General features: G+C 46.1%; 1 protein-coding gene across 1 annotated transcript in view; it reads right to left on the bottom strand.

Moving 5' to 3' along the window:
• LOC126424639 (uncharacterized) overlaps positions 1-25,724 on the bottom strand; it is a gene marked incomplete at its 5' end in the record, with an annotated part of 146,099 nt that overhangs the window by 35,294 nt on the left and 85,081 nt on the right. Inside the window, 2 exons of the mRNA XM_050087372.1 lie at positions 1,924-2,199; positions 20,130-20,650. Coding sequence (XP_049943329.1) covers positions 1,924-2,199; positions 20,130-20,650 — 797 coding nt within the window. The remainder of the gene's footprint in view (positions 1-1,923; positions 2,200-20,129; positions 20,651-25,724) is intronic.

Genomic DNA, 25,724 nt, shown 5'->3' with positions numbered 1-25,724 from the left:
TAGGAACTGTGACCATGGTGTATTCGAACTCTGAAAAGGCGGAGATGATACTCATCTGTGGCGAGTGTCGACGAAATGCAGCTGAAGCCTGCAGGGTGTACGCAGAACGGTACCCGGACAGAGAGCATCCAATGTGCCGCACATTGCAAAACATCTACCGCCAACTGTATGCAACAGGTATGGTCGTAGCACGCAAACGGGTCCGTGACAGGCCCGTCACAGGAGAAGCGGGTGCAGTTGGTGTGTTAGCTGCTGTTGCCAAGAACCCACACATGAGTACACGGGACATTGCGAGAGCCGGTGGACTGAGTCAAAGTAGTGTCATGCGCATACTGCATCGTCACCGCTTTCACCCGTTTCATGTGTCGCTACATCTGCAATTACATGGTGATGACTTTAATCATCGAGTGCAATTCTGTCAATGGGCATTAACAGAGAATGCGTTGCAGTTCCACATGTTTACCGACGAAGCGGGTTTCACAAACTACGGGGCAGTGAATCTACGGAACATGCATTACTGGTCCATGGACAATCCTCGCTGGCTCAGACAGGTAGATCGACAGCGACCGTGGCCTGTAAATGTATGGTGCGGAATCATTGGCGACCACCTCATTGGTCCTCACTTCATTGCAGGGGCCCAAACAGCTGCAACATACATCGCGTTTCTACAGAATGATCTGCCAACGTTGCTCGAAAATATCCCACTGGAAACGCGTCGACGTATGTGGTATCAGCATGATGGTCAGTGAAAAAGACCAATAAAAAGGTGTTAGCATGTGGACGTAATGTGCTGTTCCAGTCTCTTCTGTACCTAAGGTCCATCACCGTTCCCTTTGGATCCCTACGTAATTCGGTGCTCTCCGATACACACGATCGAACAGCGGAGGAGTGGTACTCAAGCGTGAACTTTAGGTTACAATATCTCCGGATGTAATTAAGATTTTACAATGCAACAAACGGCACTGATTACATATTTGTTTATATGTTCAGATGTGCTAACAAAACCAACGGGGTTCCATTTAAAAAAACGTAGATTTGTGTTAAAAAAAGATACTTCCGTGCATTTTTTTATGGTTTGTATTAACCAATTACACTAGCCCCTCTCCTCACGTTAGGTCTGTGGAATCGATTCGTCAGTATTTGATGTGGTTTACGAAATACATCCAGCGGTAATGTTAGGTGACTCACCCTGTATATACTTTCTTGAATTGGAGAAGCTTCTATCCACAAAACAGCACAGTTTTGGAAAGTATAGTTTGTGCAAAACTCAGCTTGGTCTTTTCTCATGGTGAACTATGTGTCCTGGCATGCTGGCGTAAGCTATGCCAGCACAACGGTTAGCAAAGAAGTTGCTAGAAGATCGATAATGGCGCTGAATCAAGAACACCTATCAGGAGAGAGGCCAAAGACAAACTCGCAAGCAACGCACCGCCAAGGCCCTCTGTTGGACCGGAGGGCCCAGTCAGTCACAGGCAGTCAGCCCAGTGACAGTCAGAGACAGTCACAGTCATAATCACCTCAGTTACCGTCTCAGTTACTATTGTAGCAGCTCAACTGGCCCCACAAGGGCTGAGTGCAACCTGCTTGTGGACAGGGTTCGGCAGACAGAACGCGATGTTATTTTGGGGGACTGCTGCTGAGAATATTTTGAGAACCTGCATTTGGAGCTGACTGCAGAACGATCCTATCGCTGGCAACATACATTTCACGTAAGAACCCTGAGGATAAGATGCGAGAAATTAGGGTTCATATGAAGGCTTGTAGACAGTCATTTTTCCCTCTCTCTGTTTGTGAGTGGAATGGGAAAGTGGATGACTCGTAGAGGTGCAGGGTACCTCCCACCACGCACTGTCCGGTTGCTTGCGGAGTATGTATACAGATGCAGAACTGTGCGCTCAGGGCGTTAGGGCTCGTGGTACTCACAGCGCGAGGAAGGCGGCCATCCTCTTCTCCATGAAGAGCGCGGCGTCGTGCGACTGCGACAGCAGCGCCTCGCAGAAGAGCCTCTTGGCGCAAGGCGTGTGCGCCCACGCCTCCGGTCCGCCGGCGCCAGCCACCCGCCGGGCCGCGCTGTGATCGCGGCTGGCACCACTCCACGCCTCCTCCAGGAATCTCTCCTGCGCGTCCTCGCCGCCCAACGCAGGAGCGCCACCAGCTGCCGCCGCACCCGTCCACAGCCCGTAGTCGAAGCTCGGGACGCTGGACCACAGATCAACAGAGGAGCCACATTACCAACAAAGCTGTTCATTATACGAAGTCTTTCAACTCATTTATCTGTATGCGAGATGCCTGTTAACTTGGGTCCTTTGGCGACGTTTGTTTGACGCTTTTCCCGACTTTTCGCCCCTGGGACAGCGCAGTTGCCTCTACGCCGATTTTGAAATGGCTCTGAGCACTATGGGACTTAACATCTGAGGTCACCAGTCCCCTAGAACTTAGAACTACTTAAACCTAACTAACCGAAGGACATCACACACATCCATGCCCGAGGCAGGATTCGAACCCGCGGTTCCAGACTGAAGCGCCTAGAACCGCACGGCCACACTGGCCAGCGACGCCGATTTTGGATAGCGCCATTGTGCCAAGCACGGTATGCACCGACAAGATAAAAGTCATGGGATACCTCATAATAACGTGTCGAACATCTTCAACTTTTGTAGTCCTGCCTTCCTCAGTTGTGTGTAATATTACGGTATATTGATAATTTTTACTTACAGACCGTCTGACAGCAACTGAATAAAACCCAGTTTTAGTGCCATACGCGTTTCGCCTTTATTTTATGCAAGGCAACACCACTGGCAGGTTGCGTGAACAATTTCTTACATTCACAATAAAGGATGGCAGCCAAAAACAGTTGCAGGATAGAATTTTTTTATTAAAATTCTTGACCAAGGTTTCGGTACATATAAATATACCTTCATCAGAAGTACATTTCCTGAATAGAAAGACACATTCATTAGAAAAGCCATATCAACGAAAGTGAGAAACAGAAGCTTAAATAACGGTGAAATTGCTAAAGTAATACAGGCACACAATCTTTAGTACTTACTAAAATTACATCATGCACTGGAGAATAATGAAACAATTATGCCAAAAGGCGTCGTCAGTAATTAAAATATCATCTCCATTTGTACAACATGTGTAATGGGTACAGGATCAAAGCGAACAGTTTAACAATGTTACTTCGCCTATGAACTGTTGAGACACGAGTGTGAAGGCACTAAGGTAGATTGTTTCGCCGAGAGAGGGCACTTGCATGTGCCAGACTCGCGCATATTACAATCCATAAATACATATATATAAGCGCATCAAAAATTATTAAAGGTTGTGTTAATTCAAACTTTGTCTTAATAAATAAAGCGTATCACGCCAATTAAAGACATTTATGTAAACTAGAAATATAGAACCAAATTTACCTGTGTCCTAGTGTCAAACGGATAAAGCTTGCGCTTGGAACATCTAACGAGAGAGGGCACTACTGTAATGCGCGAGAGTCTCGCGTAACGTAGGCAGTGAAATACATACTAGCGAAACAACCAAAATGTTATAATAAAACGAAACCATCTGTCTGTATGAATAAAACATAGTAGTCATTTAACCACACATACACATTGAAATTCATAATTAACAAACATCACAATATGTAGATCCCAACAAGATAGGAAAAGCGCATTTCACCGGCATCAACAAGCAAGAAAATAACTCCTAGTCAGCCAGACTATATTACATTAAGGCAATGAGGGGTTTGAAACTGTCTAAAAAATTTTTGTTTCGAAGCTGCACCTGTTCATTAAGAACAAAACCATCTTTTAGAGACAGATGCTTGAAAATCTCTAATTCTTCGATTTCTTTTTATGCTCGTTATGTTGATGATATACTCATACTATTTCAAGGTTGTGACCAAGATCTACAACAACTGTTTCATGTTTTCAACAGTTTCCACGAGAAAATGAAATTTACAAAAGAGATACAAAACAACGAGAGAGAACTCAATTTTCTTGATTTGAAACTTAAATTATCGGGTAACACCATTAGCTTCGACATTTTCCGTAAAGAAACTTTTTCTGATAATATTATTCCAGCAGATTCCTGTCATCCTCAAACTCACAAGATCGCCTTTTTTCATTCTGCAGTTCATCGCGCTGTGAGCACACCTTTAGCACAGAATTGTTTTGAAAATGAAATATTTTTATTAAAATCAATAGCCACTAACAATGGATACGACCCTAAATTAATTGACCAAATTGCTAAGAAAAAAACAGCTGTAAAATTTTCTACTTTAGGAGATAACAGGGCAAAAAACTATGAGAGTATTAACTTTATTTCTATTCCATTTTTAGGGGACGTTTCATATAAGATTAAAAGACTTTTACAGAAACAATACGGTTATAGAGTTGCTTTTTCCGTAAATAATAGCCTCAAACGTAGAGTAATTCATAATATTGGAGCACGAGAAGAACTCAGCACTAAGTCCGGTGTATACAAAATTACTTGTAACGACTGCCCAAACTATTACATAGGGCAGACAGGTAGACCCAATAAAGTTAGGTATAAAGAACACAAGTTAGGTAAAAATGGGGAAAACGTATATAATTCCACCTTTGCTGAACATCTATGGCTCTTACAGCACACGCCAAGAGAACTGGACGACGTAGAGCTGCTTCATGAAGCTGATAAAGGTGACAAACTAGACTTGCTCGAAGAATTAGAGATTTTCAAGCATCTGTCTCTAAAAGATGGTTTTGTTCTTAATGAACAGGTGCAGCTTCGAAACAAAAATTTTTTAGACAGTTTCAAACCCCTCATTGCCTTAATGTAATATAGTCTGGCTGACTAGGAGTTATTTTCTTGCTTGTTGATGCCGGTGAAATGCGCTTTTCCTATCTTGTTGGGATCTACATATTGTGATGTTTGTTAATTATGAATTTCAATGTGTATGTGTGGTTAAATGACTACTATGTTTTATTCATACAGACAGATGGTTTCGTTTTATTATAACATTTTGGTTGTTTCGCTAGTATGTATTTCACTGCCTACGTTACGCGAGACTCTCGCGCATTACAGTAGTGCCCTCTCTCGTTAGATGTTCCAAGCGCAAGCTTTATCCGTTTGACACTAGGACACAGGTAAATTTGGTTCTATATTTCTAGTTTACATAAATGGCGTGATACGCTTTATTTATTAAGACAAAGTTTGAATTAACACAACCTTTAATAATTTTTGATGCGCTTATGTATGTATTTATGGATTGTAATATGCGCGAGTCTGGCACATGCAAGTGCCCTCTCTCGGCGAAACAATCTACCTTAGTGCCTTCACACTCGTGTCTCAACAGTTCATAGGCGAAGTAACATTGTTAAACTGTTCGCTTTGATCCTGTACCCATTACACATGTTGTACAAATGGAGATGATATTTTAATTACTGACGACGCCTTTTGGCATAATTGTTTCATTATTCTCCAGTGCATGATGTAATTTTAGTAAGTACTAAAGATTGTGTGCCTGTATTACTTTAGCAATTTCACCGTTATTTAAGCTTCTGTTTCTCACTTTCGTTGATGGCGGAGTTGCCATTGGTCACCACCGCCAGATCCCCGTTCGGCTCCAACCTCTCCTTCCCGACCCCACCGAACACCTGATCCTTAGTCTCTTCTTCCCCGGCCTTACCGTTACCTGCGCCACCATCTATGTCCGCCCCAACGCTCCTATTCCCTTCGACTTCCTCTCCCACGTCGATCGTACCTTTTCCTCCTACGTGATCGCCGCCGACCTCAACATCCATAGTCGTTCCGCTGCCCAGTCACGGCGATGGCATCGGTTCCTCTCCACCCTTCAAGGTGACCTCGTCCCCATCCCCCGGCATACCCGTCCTGAATCCAACTCCACTCCTGATGTTATCCTCTCCTCCCCCAACCTCCTTGGCCGCATCACGGTGGATGTCCTGGAGCCTATTGGTAGCGACCATCTCCCTGTCCTCCTCACCGTTTCCGACGGTCGTCGCCCTCGCCCCGACCCTCGTACTGACCCTCCGCCTAAGTATGTCCACGACTATTCCCGAGCCGACTGGAATGCCTACCGGGATACCCTTTCCACCCAGGTCGATAGCCACCCTCTCACCTACCACCACCCTGACGATGTCACCCATGCCGCCTCCTTTCTCCAGCAGACCTTGTCTGAGGCCGTGGAGGCCCACGTTCCTACTGTCGCCATCCACCCCCACCGTCCTACCTTACCCCCACAGGCCGTTCTCCTCCTCCGTGAATCCCGTCGTCTCTACCGTGCCTTCCTCCGGACGCGTGACCCGGACACACTACGACGCCACCGGCAACTCCAGCGACACGTTCGTAATTTGCTCGCGGCTAAGAAACGCCGGGACTGGCGACAGACATGCACCCGTTTAAATGCAACCCTACCAATCAACTCGTCCAAGTTCTGGTCGGCCTTCCGTCGCCTTACCGGTACTAAACCCTCCCCCTATTATCCTCTTCTCCATGATGATCACCCTTTCCCTGACTCCCTTAGTAAGGCCAATCACTTTGCCTCCTACCTCTCCGATGTATTTTCCGTCCCCGATGATCCCCAGTTCGATTACTCCCTCTTCCCAGATATCCGCGATCGAACTGACACCTCTTCCCCTCCCCTCGCTCCTGGCTTCCAGTACTTGGACAACATTACACACACGGAACTCAATGCCCCTATCACTACACAGGATCTCATTGATACACTCCGCACAAAACGCAACACCGCTCCTGGTCACGATCGTGCCACCTACCGTCACCTTCGTGAAGCTCCTGTCTCTTTCCTCTCCACCCTGGCCAGGCTCTACAATGTAGTCCTGTCCACCGGTTACTACCCCGACCTGTGGAAAACCTCCCGTATCCTCATGTTCCTTAAACCTGGCAAACCGCCGTCCGCCGTCTCCTCCTACCGTCCCATCAGCCTTACCTCGGTCTTCAGCAAGGTCCTCGAATCTATCCTCACCCGCCGCATCCACCAGCATCTCCGCCAGCACCGCCTCCTTCCCGTCACCCAGTGTGGCTTTCGGCCATCCTTCTCTTCCGACGATCTTCTCCTTCACCTCACTCATCTCCTTTCCGAACAGCTTAATTCCCGTCGCTCCGCCATCTTCCTCTCACTTGACCTTGAACGCGCTTATGACCGCGTCTGGCATTCCGGTCTCCTCTTCAAGCTCCAAACCTTTGCCCTTCCCATTAACTACGTCCGTCTGATCGGTTCCTTTCTCTCCCGCCGTCCTTCCTATGTCACCATCCATAACACCGATTCCTACACCTTTTTCCCCTCCGCCGGTGTGCCCCAAGGCTCCGTCCTCTCCCCCCTTCTGTACCTTTTGTACACGGCGGACATGCCGCCGCCGTCGCCCCCCGTCCACCTCCTCCAGTTTGCCGATGACACCGCCTTCCTCGCCCTTGCCCCCACCCTGCAACGCTCCCAACGCCTTCTCCAATCCCATCTTGACCGGTTCACCGCTTGGTGCAACCAGTGGTTGCTCAAGGTCAATCCCTCCAAAACCCAGGCGATCATTGTAGGCAAAACCACCCCTTCCTTCCGCCTCCTTGATTTCTATCTCACCGTCTATGGCCGTCCTATCGCCCTCACTCCCACCCTTAAGTACCTTGGCGTCACCCTCGATCGTCGCCTCTCCTGGACTCCCCATCTCCAGACAATCCAAGCCAAGGCACGTTCCCGACTCCGTCTCCTCAAGCTCCTTTCCGGCCGCACGTGGGGTCTGGACCCCTCCACAATCCTCCACACCTATAAATCCCTCATCCGCCCTATCCTTTGTTACGCCCATCCAGCCTGGATCTCCGCCCCCCCCTACCTTCTATAAATCCCTCCAAATCCTTGAACGCCATGCTCTCCGCCTTGCCTATCGCATCCGTCTCCCCTCCCCCACACGGATCCTGTATGATCTCATCCCCTTCCCCCACCTCCTCCTTTTCCTTGAACGGATTCGTATCCTGTACACCTCACGTAAACTTGATCCTCCTCACCCGCTCGTTTCCCCACTCCTCTCCCACCCCCGCCCGCTGCCGCGCCTGTATTCGCACGTCCCACCCGGTCTCCATCTCTCCACCCTCCATGCCCTCTCCCAAGGTGGCTTCCGCCGGCTCCCTCTCCCTGATGATGTCCTCGTCCCCTCCATCTACCCCTCCTATCAACTTTGACCCTGCCCCACCCACCACTTCCCGTGTCCTTTCCTTTCGGCACCCTCCCTCCCTTCCCTTCTCTTCCCTTCTTTTTCCATCTCCCTGTCCCCTCCCTTCCCCCTCTTCCCCCGGGCTTCCTCTCCCCCTTCCTCCCTCCCCCTATCTCCCCTGCCCGTGGCATCTCTGCTCTCCCCTCTCGCTCTCCCACTCCCCTTCCTCCTCCTCCTCTCTTGGCAGGTCCCCGGACTCGCACACGTATAGTGAACTTTCGCGCGCCGGAGATCGTCGCCTTTTGTGCTTCGTGTGTGTGACATCATATAGTGTTTTTGGTGTCCGCCGTCCCACTCCTACGTTCACTTGTGCCGTCGGACTCACCAGTGTTTTGTGCGCCGTGCCAACGTGTTCTCAGTGTTGCTATCGTCACATGTGAACGACTCCGTGTTTTTTATGTCTCTGTGACCTCTCTCTTTTTCCCGTCACTTTGTTCATTGTCATTCACCATGTTTCATACTCTTGTAAAACGCTATGGCTGAAGAGCGGCGTAGTGTGCCGCTGCCAGCCTGCCTGAATTGTACAGGTTTTAAAATAACAATAAAGAAAAAAAAAAAAAAAAAAAAAAAAAACACTTTCGTTGATATGGCTTTTCTAATGAATGTGTCTTTCTATTCAGGAAATGTACTTCTGATGAAGGTATATTTATATGTACCGAAACCTTGGTCAAGAATTTTAATAAAAAAATTCTATCCTGCAACTATTTTTGGCTGCCATCCTTTATTGTGAAGAATTTTAACAGTTGCTGCTGCAGCCATGTTTAAAATCTTGAAATTTCTTACATATTGCGCTCCTGTTGCATTTTTGTTGTTGTTATTCTTCTTATGAATGCCAATTTGCGGGTTTTTTTTCCCACATTCCACAGCACTATGAACTGAATGCTTGTTTTAATGTTATTCAAAAACATTGCATTAAAACAAGCATTCAGTTCATAGTGCTGTGGAATGTGGGAAAAAAACCGCAAATTGGCATTCATAAGAAGCTTTTGACAATGTTAACTGGAATACTCTCTTTCAAATTCTGAAGGTGGCAAGGGTAAAATACAGGGAGCGAAAGGCTATTTACAATTTGTACAGAAACCAGATGGCAGTTACAAGAGTCGAGGGGCATGAAAGGGAAGCAGTGGTTGGGAAAGGAGTGAGACAGGGTTGTAGCCTCCCCGACGTTATTCAATCTGTATATTGAGCAAGCAGTAAAGAAAACAAAAGAAAAATTCGGAGTAGGTATTAAAATTCATGGAGAAGAAGTAAAAACTTTGAGGTTCGCCGATGACATTGTAATTCTGTCAGAGACAGCAAAGGACATGGAAGAGCAGTTGAACGGAATGGACAGTGTCTTGAAAGGAGGATATAAGATGAACATCAACAAAAGCAAAACGAGGATAATCGAATGTAGTCAAATAAAACCGGGTGATACTGAGGGAATTAGATTAGGAAATGAGACACTTAAAGTAGTAAAGGAGTTTTGCTATTTAGGGAGTAAAATAACTGATGATGGTCGAAGTAGAGAGGATATAAAATGTAGACTGGCAATGGCAAGGAAATCATTTCTGAAGAGGAGAAATTTGTTAACATCGAGTATAGATTCAAGTGTCAGGAAGTCGTTTCTGAAAGTATTTGTATGGAGTGTAGCCATGTATGGAAGTGAAACATGGACGATAACTAGTTTGGACAAGAAGAGAATAGAAGCTGGTGCTACAGAAGAATGCTGAAGATAAGGTGGGTAGATCACGTAACTAATGAGGAGGCATTGAATAGGATTGGGGAGAAGAGAAGTTTGTGGCACAACTTGACTAGAAGAAGGGATCGGTTGGTAGGACATGTTCTGAGACATCGAGGGATCACCAGTTTAGTATTGGAGGGCAGCGTGGAGGGTAAAAATCGCAGAGGGAGACCAAGAGATGAATACACTAAGCAGATTCAGAAGGATGTAGGTTGCAGTAAGTACTGGGAGATGAAGAAGCTTGCACAGGATAGAGTAGCATGGAGAGCTGCATCAAACCAGTCTCAGGACTGAAGACGACGACAACAACAACAACAACAACAAGAACAACAAAAATCCAACAGGAGCGCAATATATAAGAAATTGTCCACGCAACCTGCCAGTGGTGATGCCTTGCAGAAAATAAAGGCGAAACGCGTATAGCACTAAAACTGGGTTTTATTCAGTTGCTGTCAGACGGTCCATAAGTAAAAATTATCAATATACCGTAACGTGTCGAACCTCCTTTCGCCTGGCAGCAGCTCGATGAGGCATGTACTCAACAAGTCTTTGGAAGTCCCCTGCAGAAATATTGAGCCATGCTGCCTCTATAGCCGTCCATAACTGCGAAAACGTTGCCGCTGCAGGATGTTGTGCACAAGTTGACCTCTCCATTATGCCCCTTAAATGTTCAATGGGATTCATGTCAGGTGATCTAGGTGGCTAAGCGATCGCTCAAATTCCTCAGAATGTTCTTCAGACCGTTGCAGACAGTTGGGGCCCAGTATCATGGGGCTTTGTGATACATAAAAATTCTGTCGTTGGCTGGCTGCAAATGGTCTCCAAGTAGCCGAACATGGCCATTTAAAGACAGTGATCGGTTCAGTCGGACCAGAGGTCCCAGTTTATTTCATGTAAACACAGCCGTTACCAGGATGCATATTGTTTTGTGTCAGCACAAGAGCCAACACCGTGTTACAAGTGGAGGCCGAAATGCACGCGTTTTAGCTCACGCAGGCTAGCGTGGGGAGGGAAGAACTATACTGACGTGAGGTCTGGAACATGACAAGGAATGAGAATTCGGAAAGCGGACGTAATTAGTTTGATACTTTAATCCATTAATGATGAACGTCGCTCTTGACTGTACATGATTCACAATATTATCTGTTCAGAAGACATTCTTGACGATAGTAATTATAGTAACTGAATATGGCGCCTTGCTAGGTCGTAGGAAATGGCGTAGCTGAAGGCTATGCTAAACTGTCGTCTCTGCAAATGAGAGCGTATGTAGACAGTGAACCATCGCTAGCAAAGTCTGCTGTACAACTGGGGCGAGTGCTAGGGAGTCTCTCTAGACTAGACCTGCCGTGTGGCGGCGCTCGGTCTGAAATTACTGATAGTGGCGACACGCGGGTCCGACGTATACTAACGGACCGCGGCCGATTTAAAGGCTACCACCTAGCAAGTGTGGTGTCTGGCGGTGACACTACACATTGTCTTATTGACAACTTGTGTGCATGGCTTTATGGTGTTTGTACCATACTCGAACCCTACCACCAGCTCTTACCAACTGAAATGGACACTCATCTGACCAGGGCAAGGTTTTAAGTCGTCTAGTGTCCAACCAATATGTTGACAACCCCACAATAGGCGATGCAGGTGACGTTGTACTGTTAGCAGAGACAATCGCGTCAGTCCTCTGCTGCCATATCCGATTAACGCCGCACTGTTCTAACGGATACGTTCGTCGTATTTCACGCAGTGTTGCTTGTCTGTTAGCACTGACAACTCTACATAAATGCCGCTGCTGTCGGTCGTTAAGCGAAAGCCGTCGGCCACTGCGTTGTTCGTGCTGAGAGGAAATGCCTGAAATTTGGTATTCTCGGCATGCTCTTGACACTGTGGATCTCGAAATATTGAATTCCCTAACGATTTCCGATATGGAATGTCTCGTGCCTCTAGCTTCAACTACCACTCTGCGCTCAAAGTCTATTAATTCCTGTCATGCGGCCACAATCTCGTCGGAAACATTTTGACATGAATCACCTGAGCATAACTGACACCTCCGCCAATGCACTGCCCTGCTGTACCTTGTATACACGATACTGGCGCCGTATGTACGTGTGCATATCCATACCCCCTGACTCAGTCTACGAGGTGCGACAATAAAGTAATGAGACTGATTTTCTTTGCAAGATGTGGCAACCCTGCAGGCTTGCGTAGGCACAATATCTTTGACCTTGGTCCATAAGCTGCTTCTAGTCCAAGCGGCACATCGATTTAACTGCTCAGTCGTGAGATGTGCTGTAATAAGTTAACACGTGTTTGTGTCTCTCGTCATGGAAATGGAACCGCATAATATTGCGCAATGGTACGCCATTTATTTTTGCGTTAAATTGGGTGAAAACGCAACGACGACTTACGGCAAGCTTCAGAAGGCTTTTAGCGAGGAGGTTATGTCAAGAGCTCAAGTTTTTCGTTGGCATAAAATGTTTAGTTAAGGCAGAACGAATGTTGAAGACGGAAGACCGCACTGGACGACCATCAACCTCGTGTGTTTCTTTGATTCCAAGGGAATTGTTCATAAAGAGTGGGTGGCTCCTGGACAAAGAGTTAACCAATATCACTACAAAGAAATTTTAGAAAGACTTCGCAAAAGAGTTCTTCGTGTCCATGCCAACATTGCTGATAATTGGATTCTGCATCACGATAATGCACCATCCCATACTGCCCTGTCAGGACAGCAATTTTTAATCTCAAAACAAATTTCAGTACTGCCACAGCCACCTTATTCACCAGATATCGCTCCGAGCGACTTTTTTATATTTCCAAGGGTCAAAACGGCGGTCAAGGGACACCATTTTCAAACAACAGAAGATGTCCAAAAAGCTGTGACGAGGGTCTTGGAGGATATTACAGAAGATGAATTCCAGAAATGTTACCATCAATGGCAGAAGCGCTGGAAAAAGTGTGTGCAGTCAGAAGGGAACTACTTTGAAGGAGACAACACTACACTTGACTAAAACGGTAAGCAACTTTTTTTCACATCATACTCATTACTTTATTGTCGCACCTCGTTTATCAAATTTGCTTAAGTATATCATGAAAATGCCTCGTCCGAATTGTAGGTAGTTCCCGCAATAGATCAGAAATTGCTTCATTATTCGTTTCACAACTATAATCGAATCGGCAGTGTGGTGGAGACTGAAGAGTCGTTGAACCCAAGTTGTCAACAAGGCGCTGTGCAAGCTGGTGATGGCTGGATAATGGTGTGGACTGTGTTTACATAGAATGAACCAATCACTGACTGTAAATGTTTGTGTTCTGTAACTTGGAGACCATTTGCAGGCATTCATGGACTTCATGTTCCCAAATAACGATGGAATATTTTATGGATGGCAACGCGCCATGTCACCGGGCCACAATTGTTCGAGATTGTTTTGAAGAACATTCTGGCAAATTCAAGAGAATGATTTGGCCAGCCAGATCGCCCAACACGAATCGTCGAACATTTATGGAACATAATGGAGAGGTCAGTGTGTGCACAAAAATCTTTCACTGGAAACACTATCGCAGTTATGGACGGCTGTAGAGACAGCATGGCTCAATATTTCTGCACGGGGTTTCCAACATCTTGTTGAGTCCATGCCTCGTCGAGTTGTCGCGCTCCGGCGGAAAAAATGAGGTCAAACACTGTATTAGGAGATATCCCATGACATTCGTCACCTCAGAGTAGGTGTCTCAATTTTACTGCCATAGATAAACAGTAGAAAGTAGAAAGTATATGTGTAGTGAGTGGATTATTGGACAAGGAAGATCTTCGTACATTGATTTCATCAGCCGGAACCTCCACAACACTGAATCAAGCGTTAATACTAGTTTGGAAACAAAAATGTAATTACTGGTAACTTGTGTAATCAGCAAATGGTAAAGATCTTTTAAAAGTAATGTAGTTTTGCGATCTAAACGCAACAGAATCCTTTTGTTTTTTACCGCTTAGTAAATTTCATTTTACCCCTCATTGGGTAACTACCCCGACGTTGTGAACCACTGATCTAAGCAGTTGGCCAACAAAAATCGAATTTCAAAGGTTCAGGCAATATCTTGTACAATATATTGGACAACCTTCGATCTTGTGCGCAGACGGTCAGTAATACTGCATGATATTATTGATAGTCTAGAGGCCGCTTTACACGATTTTGAGTCAGAACAACAGTGGTAACAACTTCTTTGTTCTTAGTGATTTCTTCGGTGCCATAACTTTAAAATGCTGAGTTTTGTATGTAAGTAAGAAATATTACATTTTTTTTATCTTTACGACCAACTGATGACATTTTCTATATTGTAGGCTATTACAATGTCTAGCAGTAGTAACAACACTGACAAGTTAAAAATATCATATCTGATGTTCAAGTCGTTCCAGAAAAAACAGATAGCATATAAACTTAAGTTCTTATGTTTTTTTCTTTAGCATGCAAAGATGGATCAGTCAGGACATTAAATGGATGAAAATAACTCGAAGGAAGTCGTAGAGAAACTCAAAGTAATATTTTTAGCGTGTTGCAGCAGAGTCAGCAACTGAAAAGTGTACTTATATTAAATTTCAGCGTCCAGTTGCATAAACAAAGAAACTTTACCTAGGTTTCGGCTGTAATAATGTAGCCTTCTTCAGAAATGTCACAATATAAAATTAAAACATGCAAGATATTGGCCTTGTCATACTTAAAATATTAGTAGTACAGTACATAGTCATAAGACTATGTACTGTAGTACACAATATGAAATTAAAACATGCCAGATATTGGCCTTGTCATACTTAAAATATTAGTAGTACAGTACTTAGTCATAAGACTATGTACTGTAGTACATGTTCGATAAATATGACTTCTCGAGGAAGAAGAATCTTGTCGACTGTTAAAAGTCGATTCTACTGGCCAATTTGAGGGTGGTTTTGAAAGATTACTCGTGCTCGTCTAGTCGGTTACAAACCCCAGGCTATACTTCCAGTGAGAAAGCCAAAAATTTTATTTTCAAAACGTATTTTGAGCAACATAAGGAAATAGAAAGGAAGAAAACAAGGAAAGAAATCCCTTAACGTGATCAAATGTGCTTAGTATGTAAGGAAAATATTGTAGATGAAGTCAGATCTAGTTAGCCTTTCTCAATGTTTGCGGCTTGTTCTTTCTCTTCGAGGAGTATTCATTGATAATTTTTGTTGATGTACAGTGGGATTTTCTCAGTCTTGTGACTATTCTCTGTTGCGATTGTTTCGTATGGGGCTATAAGTAAATTTTGTTGTAAACGTTTCCTAGATTTATTTCGTAACTCACTGGGAACCCTGGGTTTAACCATACGAGAACGAAATTTTAGATCGTTGAATCAAAGAATTCGAAACGACTAGAAAAGATGTCCTCCTACTTTATAGTTTTTTTATTCTGGCTAATTTGTGTACTGTTTGGATACGAAATTAATCTATCTATAATTATTAATTGGATTACTATCAGTCGTTTGTGTTACAGTAAATTTTGTATACTTCTTGGCAAATTTACTTCCTGAGATGCGACACATTTTCAGTCTCACTTAATCAGACACTGTATATTAAAAATAGCCATTTAAGAATTTTGCCCTCCGTCCGAACAGGCCGTGGAAGGCCCAACGGTACAGACTGGCGCCGTGTCATCCTCAGCCCACAAGCGTCGCTGGATGCGGACATGGAGGGGCATGTGGTCAGCACACCGCTCTCCCGGCCGTACGTCAGCTTACGAGACCTTAGCCGCTGCTTCTCAATCAAGTAGCTTCTCAGTTTGCCTCACAAGGGCTGAGTGCACCCCGCTTGCCAACAGCGCTCTGCAGACCGAGCGGTCACCCATCCGAGAGCTAGCCCAGCCCGACAGCGCTTAACTTCGGTGATCCCCATGTTACCACTGCGGCAAGGCCGTTGGTCGAATTTTGCCCCTCTTGGGAAATTTCTGTGGACACCAATGGTTGCAACTGAAGATGACAAGCAGTGCTTCAGAGAAATGTGCAGTTTAGACGATATATTCTGATTGAAGTTAAAATCTTCTGGGTTGTTAGGCAGCGTCATATTTCTTCTTAAATGTTCGACGTTTCGACCCCTCTGCTGGGATCTTCCTTAGGATCTTTTGGTGTCCACTACTGCTAGAACACTGTCTGAGACGAGTGTCGCGTCCACTTATACAGGGGGCGTTTTCTGGCGTTCGTGCTGGAGAAGTGATAGCATCGGTTAAAATTCAAATGGCTACCATTGGTGTGCCATAGTCATAGGCTAATATTGCCCTCTGATGCAGAAGAAGGGGCGTTGGTAGCGTATCGCCTGTGGACACCATTCGCGGTCAATCGTCATTGGATAGAAAGGCACTATTCCACACATATGCTCGAGAAGAGTTATTGGTTGAAATGCCTGCCACCGCTATTGGTTGGTCGTCATCAGTGGCTAGATTCGAAACGGACTAAGCAAGACAGGGGCAATGTTTACCCAAAATATTATTGTCCGCCAGGGTGACTTGCAGCGCGATGTTTATGCCGCTCACACACCGCGGCCGCGTATTTACTTCCTCGATGGCGGGGAGCCACGATGCCGGAAACCTATAGCCGTCCTCTCTGTTGAAATTAGATGCATTTTTAGAAATTTCAACCGCTTCACGGGCCGTTATTCTATAAATGTTTGTTTCTTTAGCCAGTACATGTACGTTATAAAAATCGATGTCAGAGCCATCCAATTTGAATTTTAACCAATGATATCACTTGTCCAGCACGCAGAATGTCAATGGTGAGAAGTCTTCCGAAGTAAGAGTGATTTCAGGTGTGCCGCAGGGGAGTGTCGCAGGACCGTTGCTATTCACAATATACATAAATGACCTTGTGGATGACATGGGAAGTACACTGAGGCTTTTTGAGGATGATGCAGTGGTATATCGAGAGGTTGTAACAATGGAAAATTGTACTGAAATGCAGGAGGATCTGCAGCGAATTGACGCATGGTGCAGCAGGGAATGGCAATTGAATCTCAATGTAGACAAGTGTAATGTTCTGCGAGTACATAGAAATAAAGATCCCTTATCATTTAGCTACAATACAGCAGGTAAGCAACTGGAAGCAGTTAATTCCGTAAATTATATGGGAGTAGGCATTAGGAGTGATTTAAAATGGAATGATCATATAAGGTTGATCGTCGGTAAAGCAGATGCCAGACTGAGATTCATTGGAAGAATCGTAAGGAAATGCAATCCGGAAACAAAGGAAGTAGGTTACAGTACGCTTGTTCGCCCATTGCTTGAATACTGCTCAGCAGTGTGGGATCCGTACCAGATAGGGTTGATAGAAGAGATAGAGAAGATCCAACGGAGAGCAGCGCACTTCGTTACAGGATCATTTAGTAATCGCGAAAGCGTTACAGAGATGATAGATAAACTCCAGTGGAAGACTCTGCAAGAGAGACGCTCAGTAGCTCGGTACGGGCTTTTGTTGAAGTTTCGAGAACATACCTTCACAGAAGAGTCAAGCGGTATATTGCTCCCTCCTACGTATATCTCGCGAAGAGACCATGAGGATAAAATCAGAGAGATTAAAGCCCACACAGAGGCATACCGACAATCTCTCTTTCCACGAACACTACGAGACTGGAATAGAAGGGAGAACCGACAGGTACTCAAGGTACCCTCCGCCACACACCGTCAGGTGACTTGCGGAGTATGGATGTAGATGTAGATGTAGAACGCCAGAAAACTCCCACTTTATAAGAGGACGCGACACTCGTCTTAGACAGTGTTCTAGCAGTAGTGGACACCAAAAGATCCTGAGGATGATCCTAGCAGAGGGGTCGAAACGTCGAACATTTAAGAAGAAACATGACGCGGCCTAATAACCCAGACGATTTTAACTTCAGTGACAACGGCCACGAAAGCCTGCAGACTTACATAATATATTCTGATGGTACACCCAAGAACCTTTCGAGCAAGAAGTAAAGTGAAACTTCCTAGCAGATTAAAACTGTGTGCTGGACCGACACTCGAACTCGGGACCTTTGCCTTTCGCGGGCAAGTGCTCTACCAACTGAGCTACCCAAGCATGACTCACGCCCCGTCCTCACAGCTTTACTTCTGCCAGTACCTCGTCTCCTACCTTCCAAACTTAACAGAAGCTCTCGTGCGAACCTTGCAGAACTAGCACGCCTGAAAGAAAGGATATTGCGGAGACATGGCTTAGCACAGCCTGGGGGATGCTTCCAGAATGAAATTTTCACTTTACAGCGGAGTGTGCGCTGATATGAAACTTCCTGGCAGATTAAAACTGTGTGGCCGACTGAGACTCGAACTCGGGACCTTTGCCTTTCGCGGGCAAGTGGCCTACCAACTGAGCTATCTATGCACGACTCACGGCGCGTCCTCACAGCTTTACTTCTGCCAATACCTCGCCTCCTACCTTCCAAACTTTACAGAAGCTCTCCTGCGAACCTTGCAGAAATAGCACCCCTGTAAGAAAGGATATTGCGGAGACATACATGGCTTAGCCACAGCCTGGGGGATGTTTCTAGAATGAAATTTTCACTCTACAGCGGAGTGCTAGTTCTGCAAGGTTCGCAGGATTGCTTCTGTAAAGTTTGGAAGGTAGGAGACGAGGTACTGGCAGAAGTAAAGCCGGGAGGACGGGGCGTGAGTCGTGCATGGATAGCTCAGTTGGTAGAGCATTTGCCTGGGAAAGACAAAGGTCCCGAGTTCGAGTCTCGGTCCGGCTGACAGTTTTAATATGCCAGGAAGTTTCATATCTGCGCACACTCCGCTGTAGAGTGAAAATTTCATTCTAACAAGGGAACCTCCCCATCGCACCCCCGTCAGATTTAATTATAAGTTGGCACAGTGGATAGGCCTTGAAAAACTGAACACAGATCAATCGAGAAAACAGGAAGAAGTTGTGTGGAACTATGAAAAAAAAAGCAAAATATACAAAGTGAGTAGTCCATGTGCAAGATAAGCAACATCAAGGATACTGTGAGCTCCGGAGCGCCATGGTTACGTGGCTAGCGTGAGCAGCTGCGGAAGGAGGGGTCGTTAGTTCAAGTCTTACCTCGCGTGAAAATTTTAATTTTTTATTTTCAGTTTATGTGACAAACTCTTATGTTTTCATCACATTTTTGAGAGTGATTATGACATCCACAAGAAAACCTAAATCGGGCGAGGTAGAAGAATCTTTTTACCCATTCGCCAAGTGTACAAGTCAGGTGGGTCGACAACATACTCCTGTCATGTGACGCACATGCCGTCACCAGTGTCGTATAGAATATATCAGACGTGTTTTCCTGTGGAGGAATCGGTTGACCTATGACCCTGCAATCAAATGTTTTCGGTTCCCATTGGACAGGCACGTCCTTTCGTCTACTAATTGCACGACACTAAACTTATTACAGTGAACAGAGACGTCAATGAGCGAACGGACAGATCATAACTTTGCGAAAATAAAAAGTTAAACTTTTCACTCTAGGGAAGACTTGAACCAATAACCTCTCGTTCTGCAGCTGCTTACGCTAACCACGGGACCACGGCGCTCCGTAGCTCAGAGCATCCTTAATGTTGCTTATCTTACACATGGACTACTCAGTTTGTATATTTTGCTTATTTTTTTCATAGTTCCACACAACTTCTTCCTGTTTTCTCGATTGATCTGTGTTCAGTTTTTCAAGGTCTATCCACTGTGCCAACTTATAACTAAATCTGAGGGGGGTGCGATGGGGAGGTTCCCTTGGTAGAACGAAATTTTCACTCTACAGCGGAGTGTGCGCTGATATGAAACTTCCTGGCAGATTAAAACTTTCTGCCTGACCGAGACTCGAACTCGGGACCTTTGCCTTTCGCCGGCAAGTGCTCTACCAACTTTTTTTTTGTAATTTTTTTTCTTATTTTTGTTTATTTGGTATTCTATTTGGATACAAAATTAGCAGTTCACAAACACTAAATGAAAAGTATCCTCTGCAAAAAATATACCATCAGAATATATATGTCTGCAGGCTTTCGTGGCTGTTGTCACTGAAGTTAAAATACTAAATCCGAGGGGCTGCGATGGGGAGATTTCCTTGTAAGAAGTAAAGTGTTTAAGAGTGAGAATATCAGTTACCTCGGTGCTAAACTGAAGAATCCTTCGAGCGAGAAGGGAAGTGTTGTGCGGTAAGAGTATCTGCGGAAAGTGAGAGTTACCTCAGTGCCGGTGTAGACCTCTTGGTCCTAACTGGTGAACCGGGTGCCTCCTCGAGCACCAGAATGACGTCCCGGTCGCGGTCGCCGGAGGCCCTCTTCGGGCGCTGGTCGGAGCCGTCGGTGCCCGGTCGGTAGACGACCAGCTGCTGGGGGTCCGCGAGCGTCTCCGCGACGGCCTGCAGGGCGCGCTTGTGCTCCAGCGGCAGGTCGGCGCCGGCGTCGTCGCCGCTGCGGCGCAGGGGGTCGACGTCGAGGAAGCGGCCCACGGCGACCGCCCCCAGGCCGAGCGCCGCCCCGCCGGCCACCAGCCCCAGCGCCGGCAGCAGCGCCGGGTGCGCCGCCGCCACCGCCGCCACGCCGCCCATCTTGTCCTGGAAGCCCGAGCCCGGGGCCTGGACGCCGAGCCCCAGGTTGTGCGAGATCTTGTGCGTCGCCTCCACCAGCGGCTCCATCACCGGCCGCGTCAGGTCGGACATCCTCTCCACCCCGATCTGCACCTTCTCCCTGATGGCCTCAGCTACCTGCAGTCAACAGCCACTTCTGTACTGTTTCGTCCTAGATGTCTCTAGGCTGCTTTTGCTGGGTATACGAGGGCGAGTCAAATGAAAACCTTAAATATTTTTTTAAAATATTATTTACTGTGCAGAAGTGGTACAAAGCTGTATCACTTTTCAACATAATGTCCCCCATGCTCAATGCAAGTCCTCCAGCGCTTACAAAGTGCATAAATTCCTTTAGAAAAAAATTCTTTTGGTAGTCCGCGCAACAACTCATGCACTGCGTGGCGTACCTCTTCGTCAGAACGGAACTTCTTTCCTCCCATTGCGTCTTTGAGTGGTCCAAACATGTGGAAATCACTTGGGCCGAGGTCTGGTGAGTATGGTGCACAAGGAAGACACTCAAAATGCAGGCCTGTGATTGTTGCATCTGTTTTATGGGCAGTGTGGGACCTTGCTAAAGGACACCTGCTGACAGCAATCCACGTCTCTTTGATTTGATTGCAGGCCGCAGATGATTTTTTTTAGATCTGTGTATGATGCACTGGTGCCAGTGGTCCCTCTAGGCATGTAATACTCCAAAATGACGCCTTTTTCGTCCCAGAAGAGTGTCAGCATAACCTTCACTGGTGATGGTTCTGTTCGAAACTTCTTTGGTTTTGGTGATGAGGAATGGCGCCATTCCTCTCTCGCTCTCTTCGTTTCCGGTTGGTGGAAGTGAACCCAAGTTTCGTACCCAGTAACGATTTTTGTGAGGAAGCCATCACCTTCTCGTTCAAAGCGCCGAAGAAGTTTTTCACAAGCATCAGCACGTCGTTCTCTCATTTCAGGAGTCAGCTGCCGTGGCACTCATCTTGCAGACACGTTGTGAAACTGGAGCACATCATGCACAATGTGGTGTGGTGAGCCATGACTAATCTGTAAACATGCTGCAATGTCATTCAGTGTCACTCGGCGGTTATGCTTCACTATGGCTTCAACTGCCGCAATGTTCTGTGGAGTCACAACTCGTTGTGCCGGACCTGGACGATAAGCATCTTCCACTGAAGTCACACCATTTGCGAAGTTTCTACTCCATTCGTAGACTTGTTGCTGTGACAATCATGGATCACCGTACTGAACCTTCATTCTTCGATGAATTTAAAAGGTTTCACACCTTCACTACCGAAAAACCGAATAACAGAACGCTGTTCTTCCCTTGTACCATCTTTATACTGCTACTCCGACGGTATATGTGCATCTGCACTATGCTGCCACCTACAGGCCATTCTGCACGCTGTTTGTAGCATGCTTACCAACTTATAGGATAACGACGCGAAATTTCGATTTGTTATTACTAGTTTAAGGTTTTCATTTAACTCGCCCTCGTACTTATAGTGATGAAGGGTTCACCACTCTCATGACCATACAAAATTTTAATTACAAGTCAGATCAGAAAATACAATAAAATAATTATAATTACATGTCAGACCGTAACGTAAGATCTGAGCCGGGTTCTCTATGCAAGATAGCCCGCGAGTGTGACATGGGAAGTTAAACAGGGTACTGGAGGCACCATCTTCAAGTGTGGGCAAATACGCCTGCAAGCAGTATGCTCGAGACCTCGCCAGCAGCACCGAGGGTCGAGATCAACAGAATGGTAGGGAACTTTCCAAGACGCATAATGGAAGAATCCCGAGTACAATTTAGAATGATAGTCGACCATTAAGACGATCACATGTCGAGGAAAGCTTCCAAGAGAATATTCTCTACAGATACTGAAGAAGACCGCGTGCACCCAGAGTAGATGTACAGTGAAGAGCCAAAGAAACTGGCCCCCCCGCGAGCAGAAGTGCCGCAACACGATGTGGGCGTGGGCTCGATTAATGTCTCGAGTAGTGCTGGAGGGAACTGACACCATGAATCCTGCAGGGCTGTCCATAAATCCGCAAGAGTACGAGGGGGATGTACATCTCTTCTGAACAGCACGTTGCAAGACATCCCAGATATGCTCAATAATGTTCATGTCTGGGGAGTTTGGTGGCCAGCGGAAGTGTTTAAAAGTGTTTAAACTCAGAAGAGTGTTCCTGGATCCACACTGTAGCAATTCTGGACTTGTGGGGTATTGCAGTCTCCTGCTGGAGTTGCCCAAGTCCATCGTAATGCACAATGGACATGAATGGCTGCAGGTGATCAGAGAGCATGCTTACGTACGTGTCACCTGTCAGAGTGGTATCTAGACGTATCAGAGGTCCATATCACTCCAACTCCACACGCCTCACGCCATTACAGAGGCTCCACCAGCTTGAACAGTCCCCTGTTGACACGCTGGGTCCATGGTTTCATGAGCTTGTCTCCGTACCCGTACACGTCCATCCGCTCGATACAATTTGAAACGAGACTCGGCCGAGCAGGCCCCATCGCTCGTACCCCGACTATAACACAACGTTCAAACTCAGTTAAATCTTGATAATCTGCCATTGTAGCAGCAGCAACCTATCGAACAGCTGTGCCAGACACTTGTTGTCTTATGTAGGCGTGGCCGACCGCAGCCCCGTATTCTGCCTGTTTATACAGGGCGAGTCACCTAACATTACCCCTGGATATATTTCGTAAACCACATCAAATACTGACGAATCGATTCCACAGACCGAACGTGAGGACAGGCGCTAGTGTAATTGGTTAATACAAACCATAAAAAAATGCACGGAAGTATGTTTTTTAACACAAACCTAAGTTTTTTTAAAAATGGAACCTAAAGTTGACGCTTGAGTACCACTCCTCCGCTGTTCGATCGTGTGTATCGGAGAGCACCGAATTACGTAGGGATCCAAAGGGAACGGAGATGGACCTTAGGTACAGAAGAGACTGGAACAGTACATTACGTCCACATGCTAACACCTTTTTATTGGTCTTTTTCACTGACGCACATGTACATTACCATGAGGGGTGAGGTGCACGTACACACGTGGTTTCCGTTTTCAATTACGGAGTGGAATAGAGTGTGTCCCGACATGTCAGGCCAATAGATGTTCAATGTGGTGGCCATCATTTGCTGCACACAATTGCAATCTCTGGCGTAATGAATGTCGTACACGCCGCAGTACATCTGGTGTAATGTCGCCGCAGGCTGACACAATACGTTGTTTCATATCCTCTGGGGTTGTAGGCACATCACGGTACACATTCTCCTTTAACGTACCCCACAGAAAGAAATCCAGAGGTGTAAGATCAGGAGAACGGGCTGGCCAATTTATGCGTCCCCCACGTCCTATGAAACGCCTGTCGAACATCCTGTCAAGGGTCAGCCTAGTGTTAATTGCGGAATGTGCAGGTGCACCATCATGCTGATACCACATACGTCGACGCGTTTCCAGCGGGACATTTTCGAGCAACGTTGGCAGATCATTCTGTAGAAACGCGATGTATGTTGCAGCTGTTTGGGCCCCTGCAATGAAGTGAGGACCAATGAGGTGGTCGCCAATGATTCCGCACCATACATTTACAGTCCACGGTCGCTGTCGCTCTACCTGTCTGAGCCAGCGAGGATTGTCCACGGACCAGTAATGCATGTTCCGTAGATTCACTGCCCCGTGGTTTGTGAAACCCGCTTCATCGGTAAACAGGTGGAACTGCAACGCATTCTCTGTTAATGCCCATTGACAGGATTGCACTCGATGATTAAGGTCATCGCCATGTAATTGCTGATGTAGCGACACATGAAACGGGTGAAAGCGGTGACGATGCAGTATGCGCATGACACTACTTTGATTCTGTCCACCGGCTCTCGCAATGTCCCGTGTACTCATGTGTGGGTTCATGGCAACAGCAGCTAACACACCAACTTCACCCGCTTCTCCTGTAACGGGCCTGTTACGGACCCGTTTGCGTGCTACGACCATACCTGTTGCATACAGTTGGCGGTAGATGTTTTGCAATGTGCGGCACATTGGATGCTCTCTGTCCGCGTACCGTTCTGCGTACACCCTGCAGGCTTCAGCTGCATTTCGTCGACACTCGCCATAGATGAGTATCATCTCCGCCTTTTCAGAGTTCGAATACACCATGGTCACAGTTCCTACAGCACTATACTATCACAGACGTCTGGTAACACGGTGTACTACAGTTGGTCCGCGTGCGGAGACGAATGCAGAATAACAATAGCAGCAAGCGCTACATGCGGACACTGCGACAGCTAGACCAAACCACAACAGTGCACTACAGCCACAATCGTAAACACGGTCGTCATCGTAAACATGTCCCTGCAGATGCTGCTCGCCAACCGTGGCCCGTGTTTGTTACAACACGCAACTTAACGTCGGAGGTTTCAAGCGTCAACTTTAGGTTACAATATCTCCGGATGTAATTAACATTTTACAATGCAACAAACGGCACTGATTACGTATTTGTTTATATGTTCAGATGTGCTAACAAAACTAACGTGGTTCCACTTAAAAAAACCTAGGTTTGTGTTAAAAAACATACTTCCGTGCATTTTTGTATGGTTTGTATTAAACAATTATACTAGCCCCTCTCCTCACGTTCGGTCTGTGGAATCGGCTGGTCAGTATTTGATGTGGTTTACGAAATATATCCAGCTGTAACGTTAGGTGACTCACCCTGTATATCTCTTATATTTGAATACGCATGCCTGTACCAGTTTCTTTGGCGCTTCAGTGTAGAACTAAACAAAACTTCAGAGAGCTACAGATTAATCAGCAACGACTATCAGGAGATTCGGCGTACAATTCTGGTTGACACACGGTAACTGCAAACGAAGTTGTAATTTTCAGTATTCATTGGAATAGCATTGAAGAGAGACTGCCTATCTCTGCCTCAAGGAACTAAGTTAGGGAAATTTCAATGAATAGCTGGAGCACGTTACTGATCGGTACTTGTCTCTTGTACTATAAGGAAAGTGGCCTTGACTGATAGTGAATTATTTTAAAGTTTTGATGATTTATGACCTAGGCCAAGTGGCCAGTAGTTACCAGACCGAGTGGCAGTGAAGGCGCTCATCTCTAATAAAGGTCCTTCCTAGTGATTATTGAAGGAATCTGAAATCCTATTAAGAAGTTTTGGTCTGACACCTCAATGAAACGCTACTGATGGAACAATA

The sequence above is a fragment of the Schistocerca serialis genome, chromosome 10, assembly GCF_023864345.2.
Source record: "Schistocerca serialis cubense isolate TAMUIC-IGC-003099 chromosome 10, iqSchSeri2.2, whole genome shotgun sequence".
Classification (NCBI taxonomy): Eukaryota; Metazoa; Arthropoda; class Insecta; order Orthoptera; family Acrididae; genus Schistocerca; species Schistocerca serialis.
This window is presented reverse-complemented; position numbering and strand designations above follow the sequence as displayed.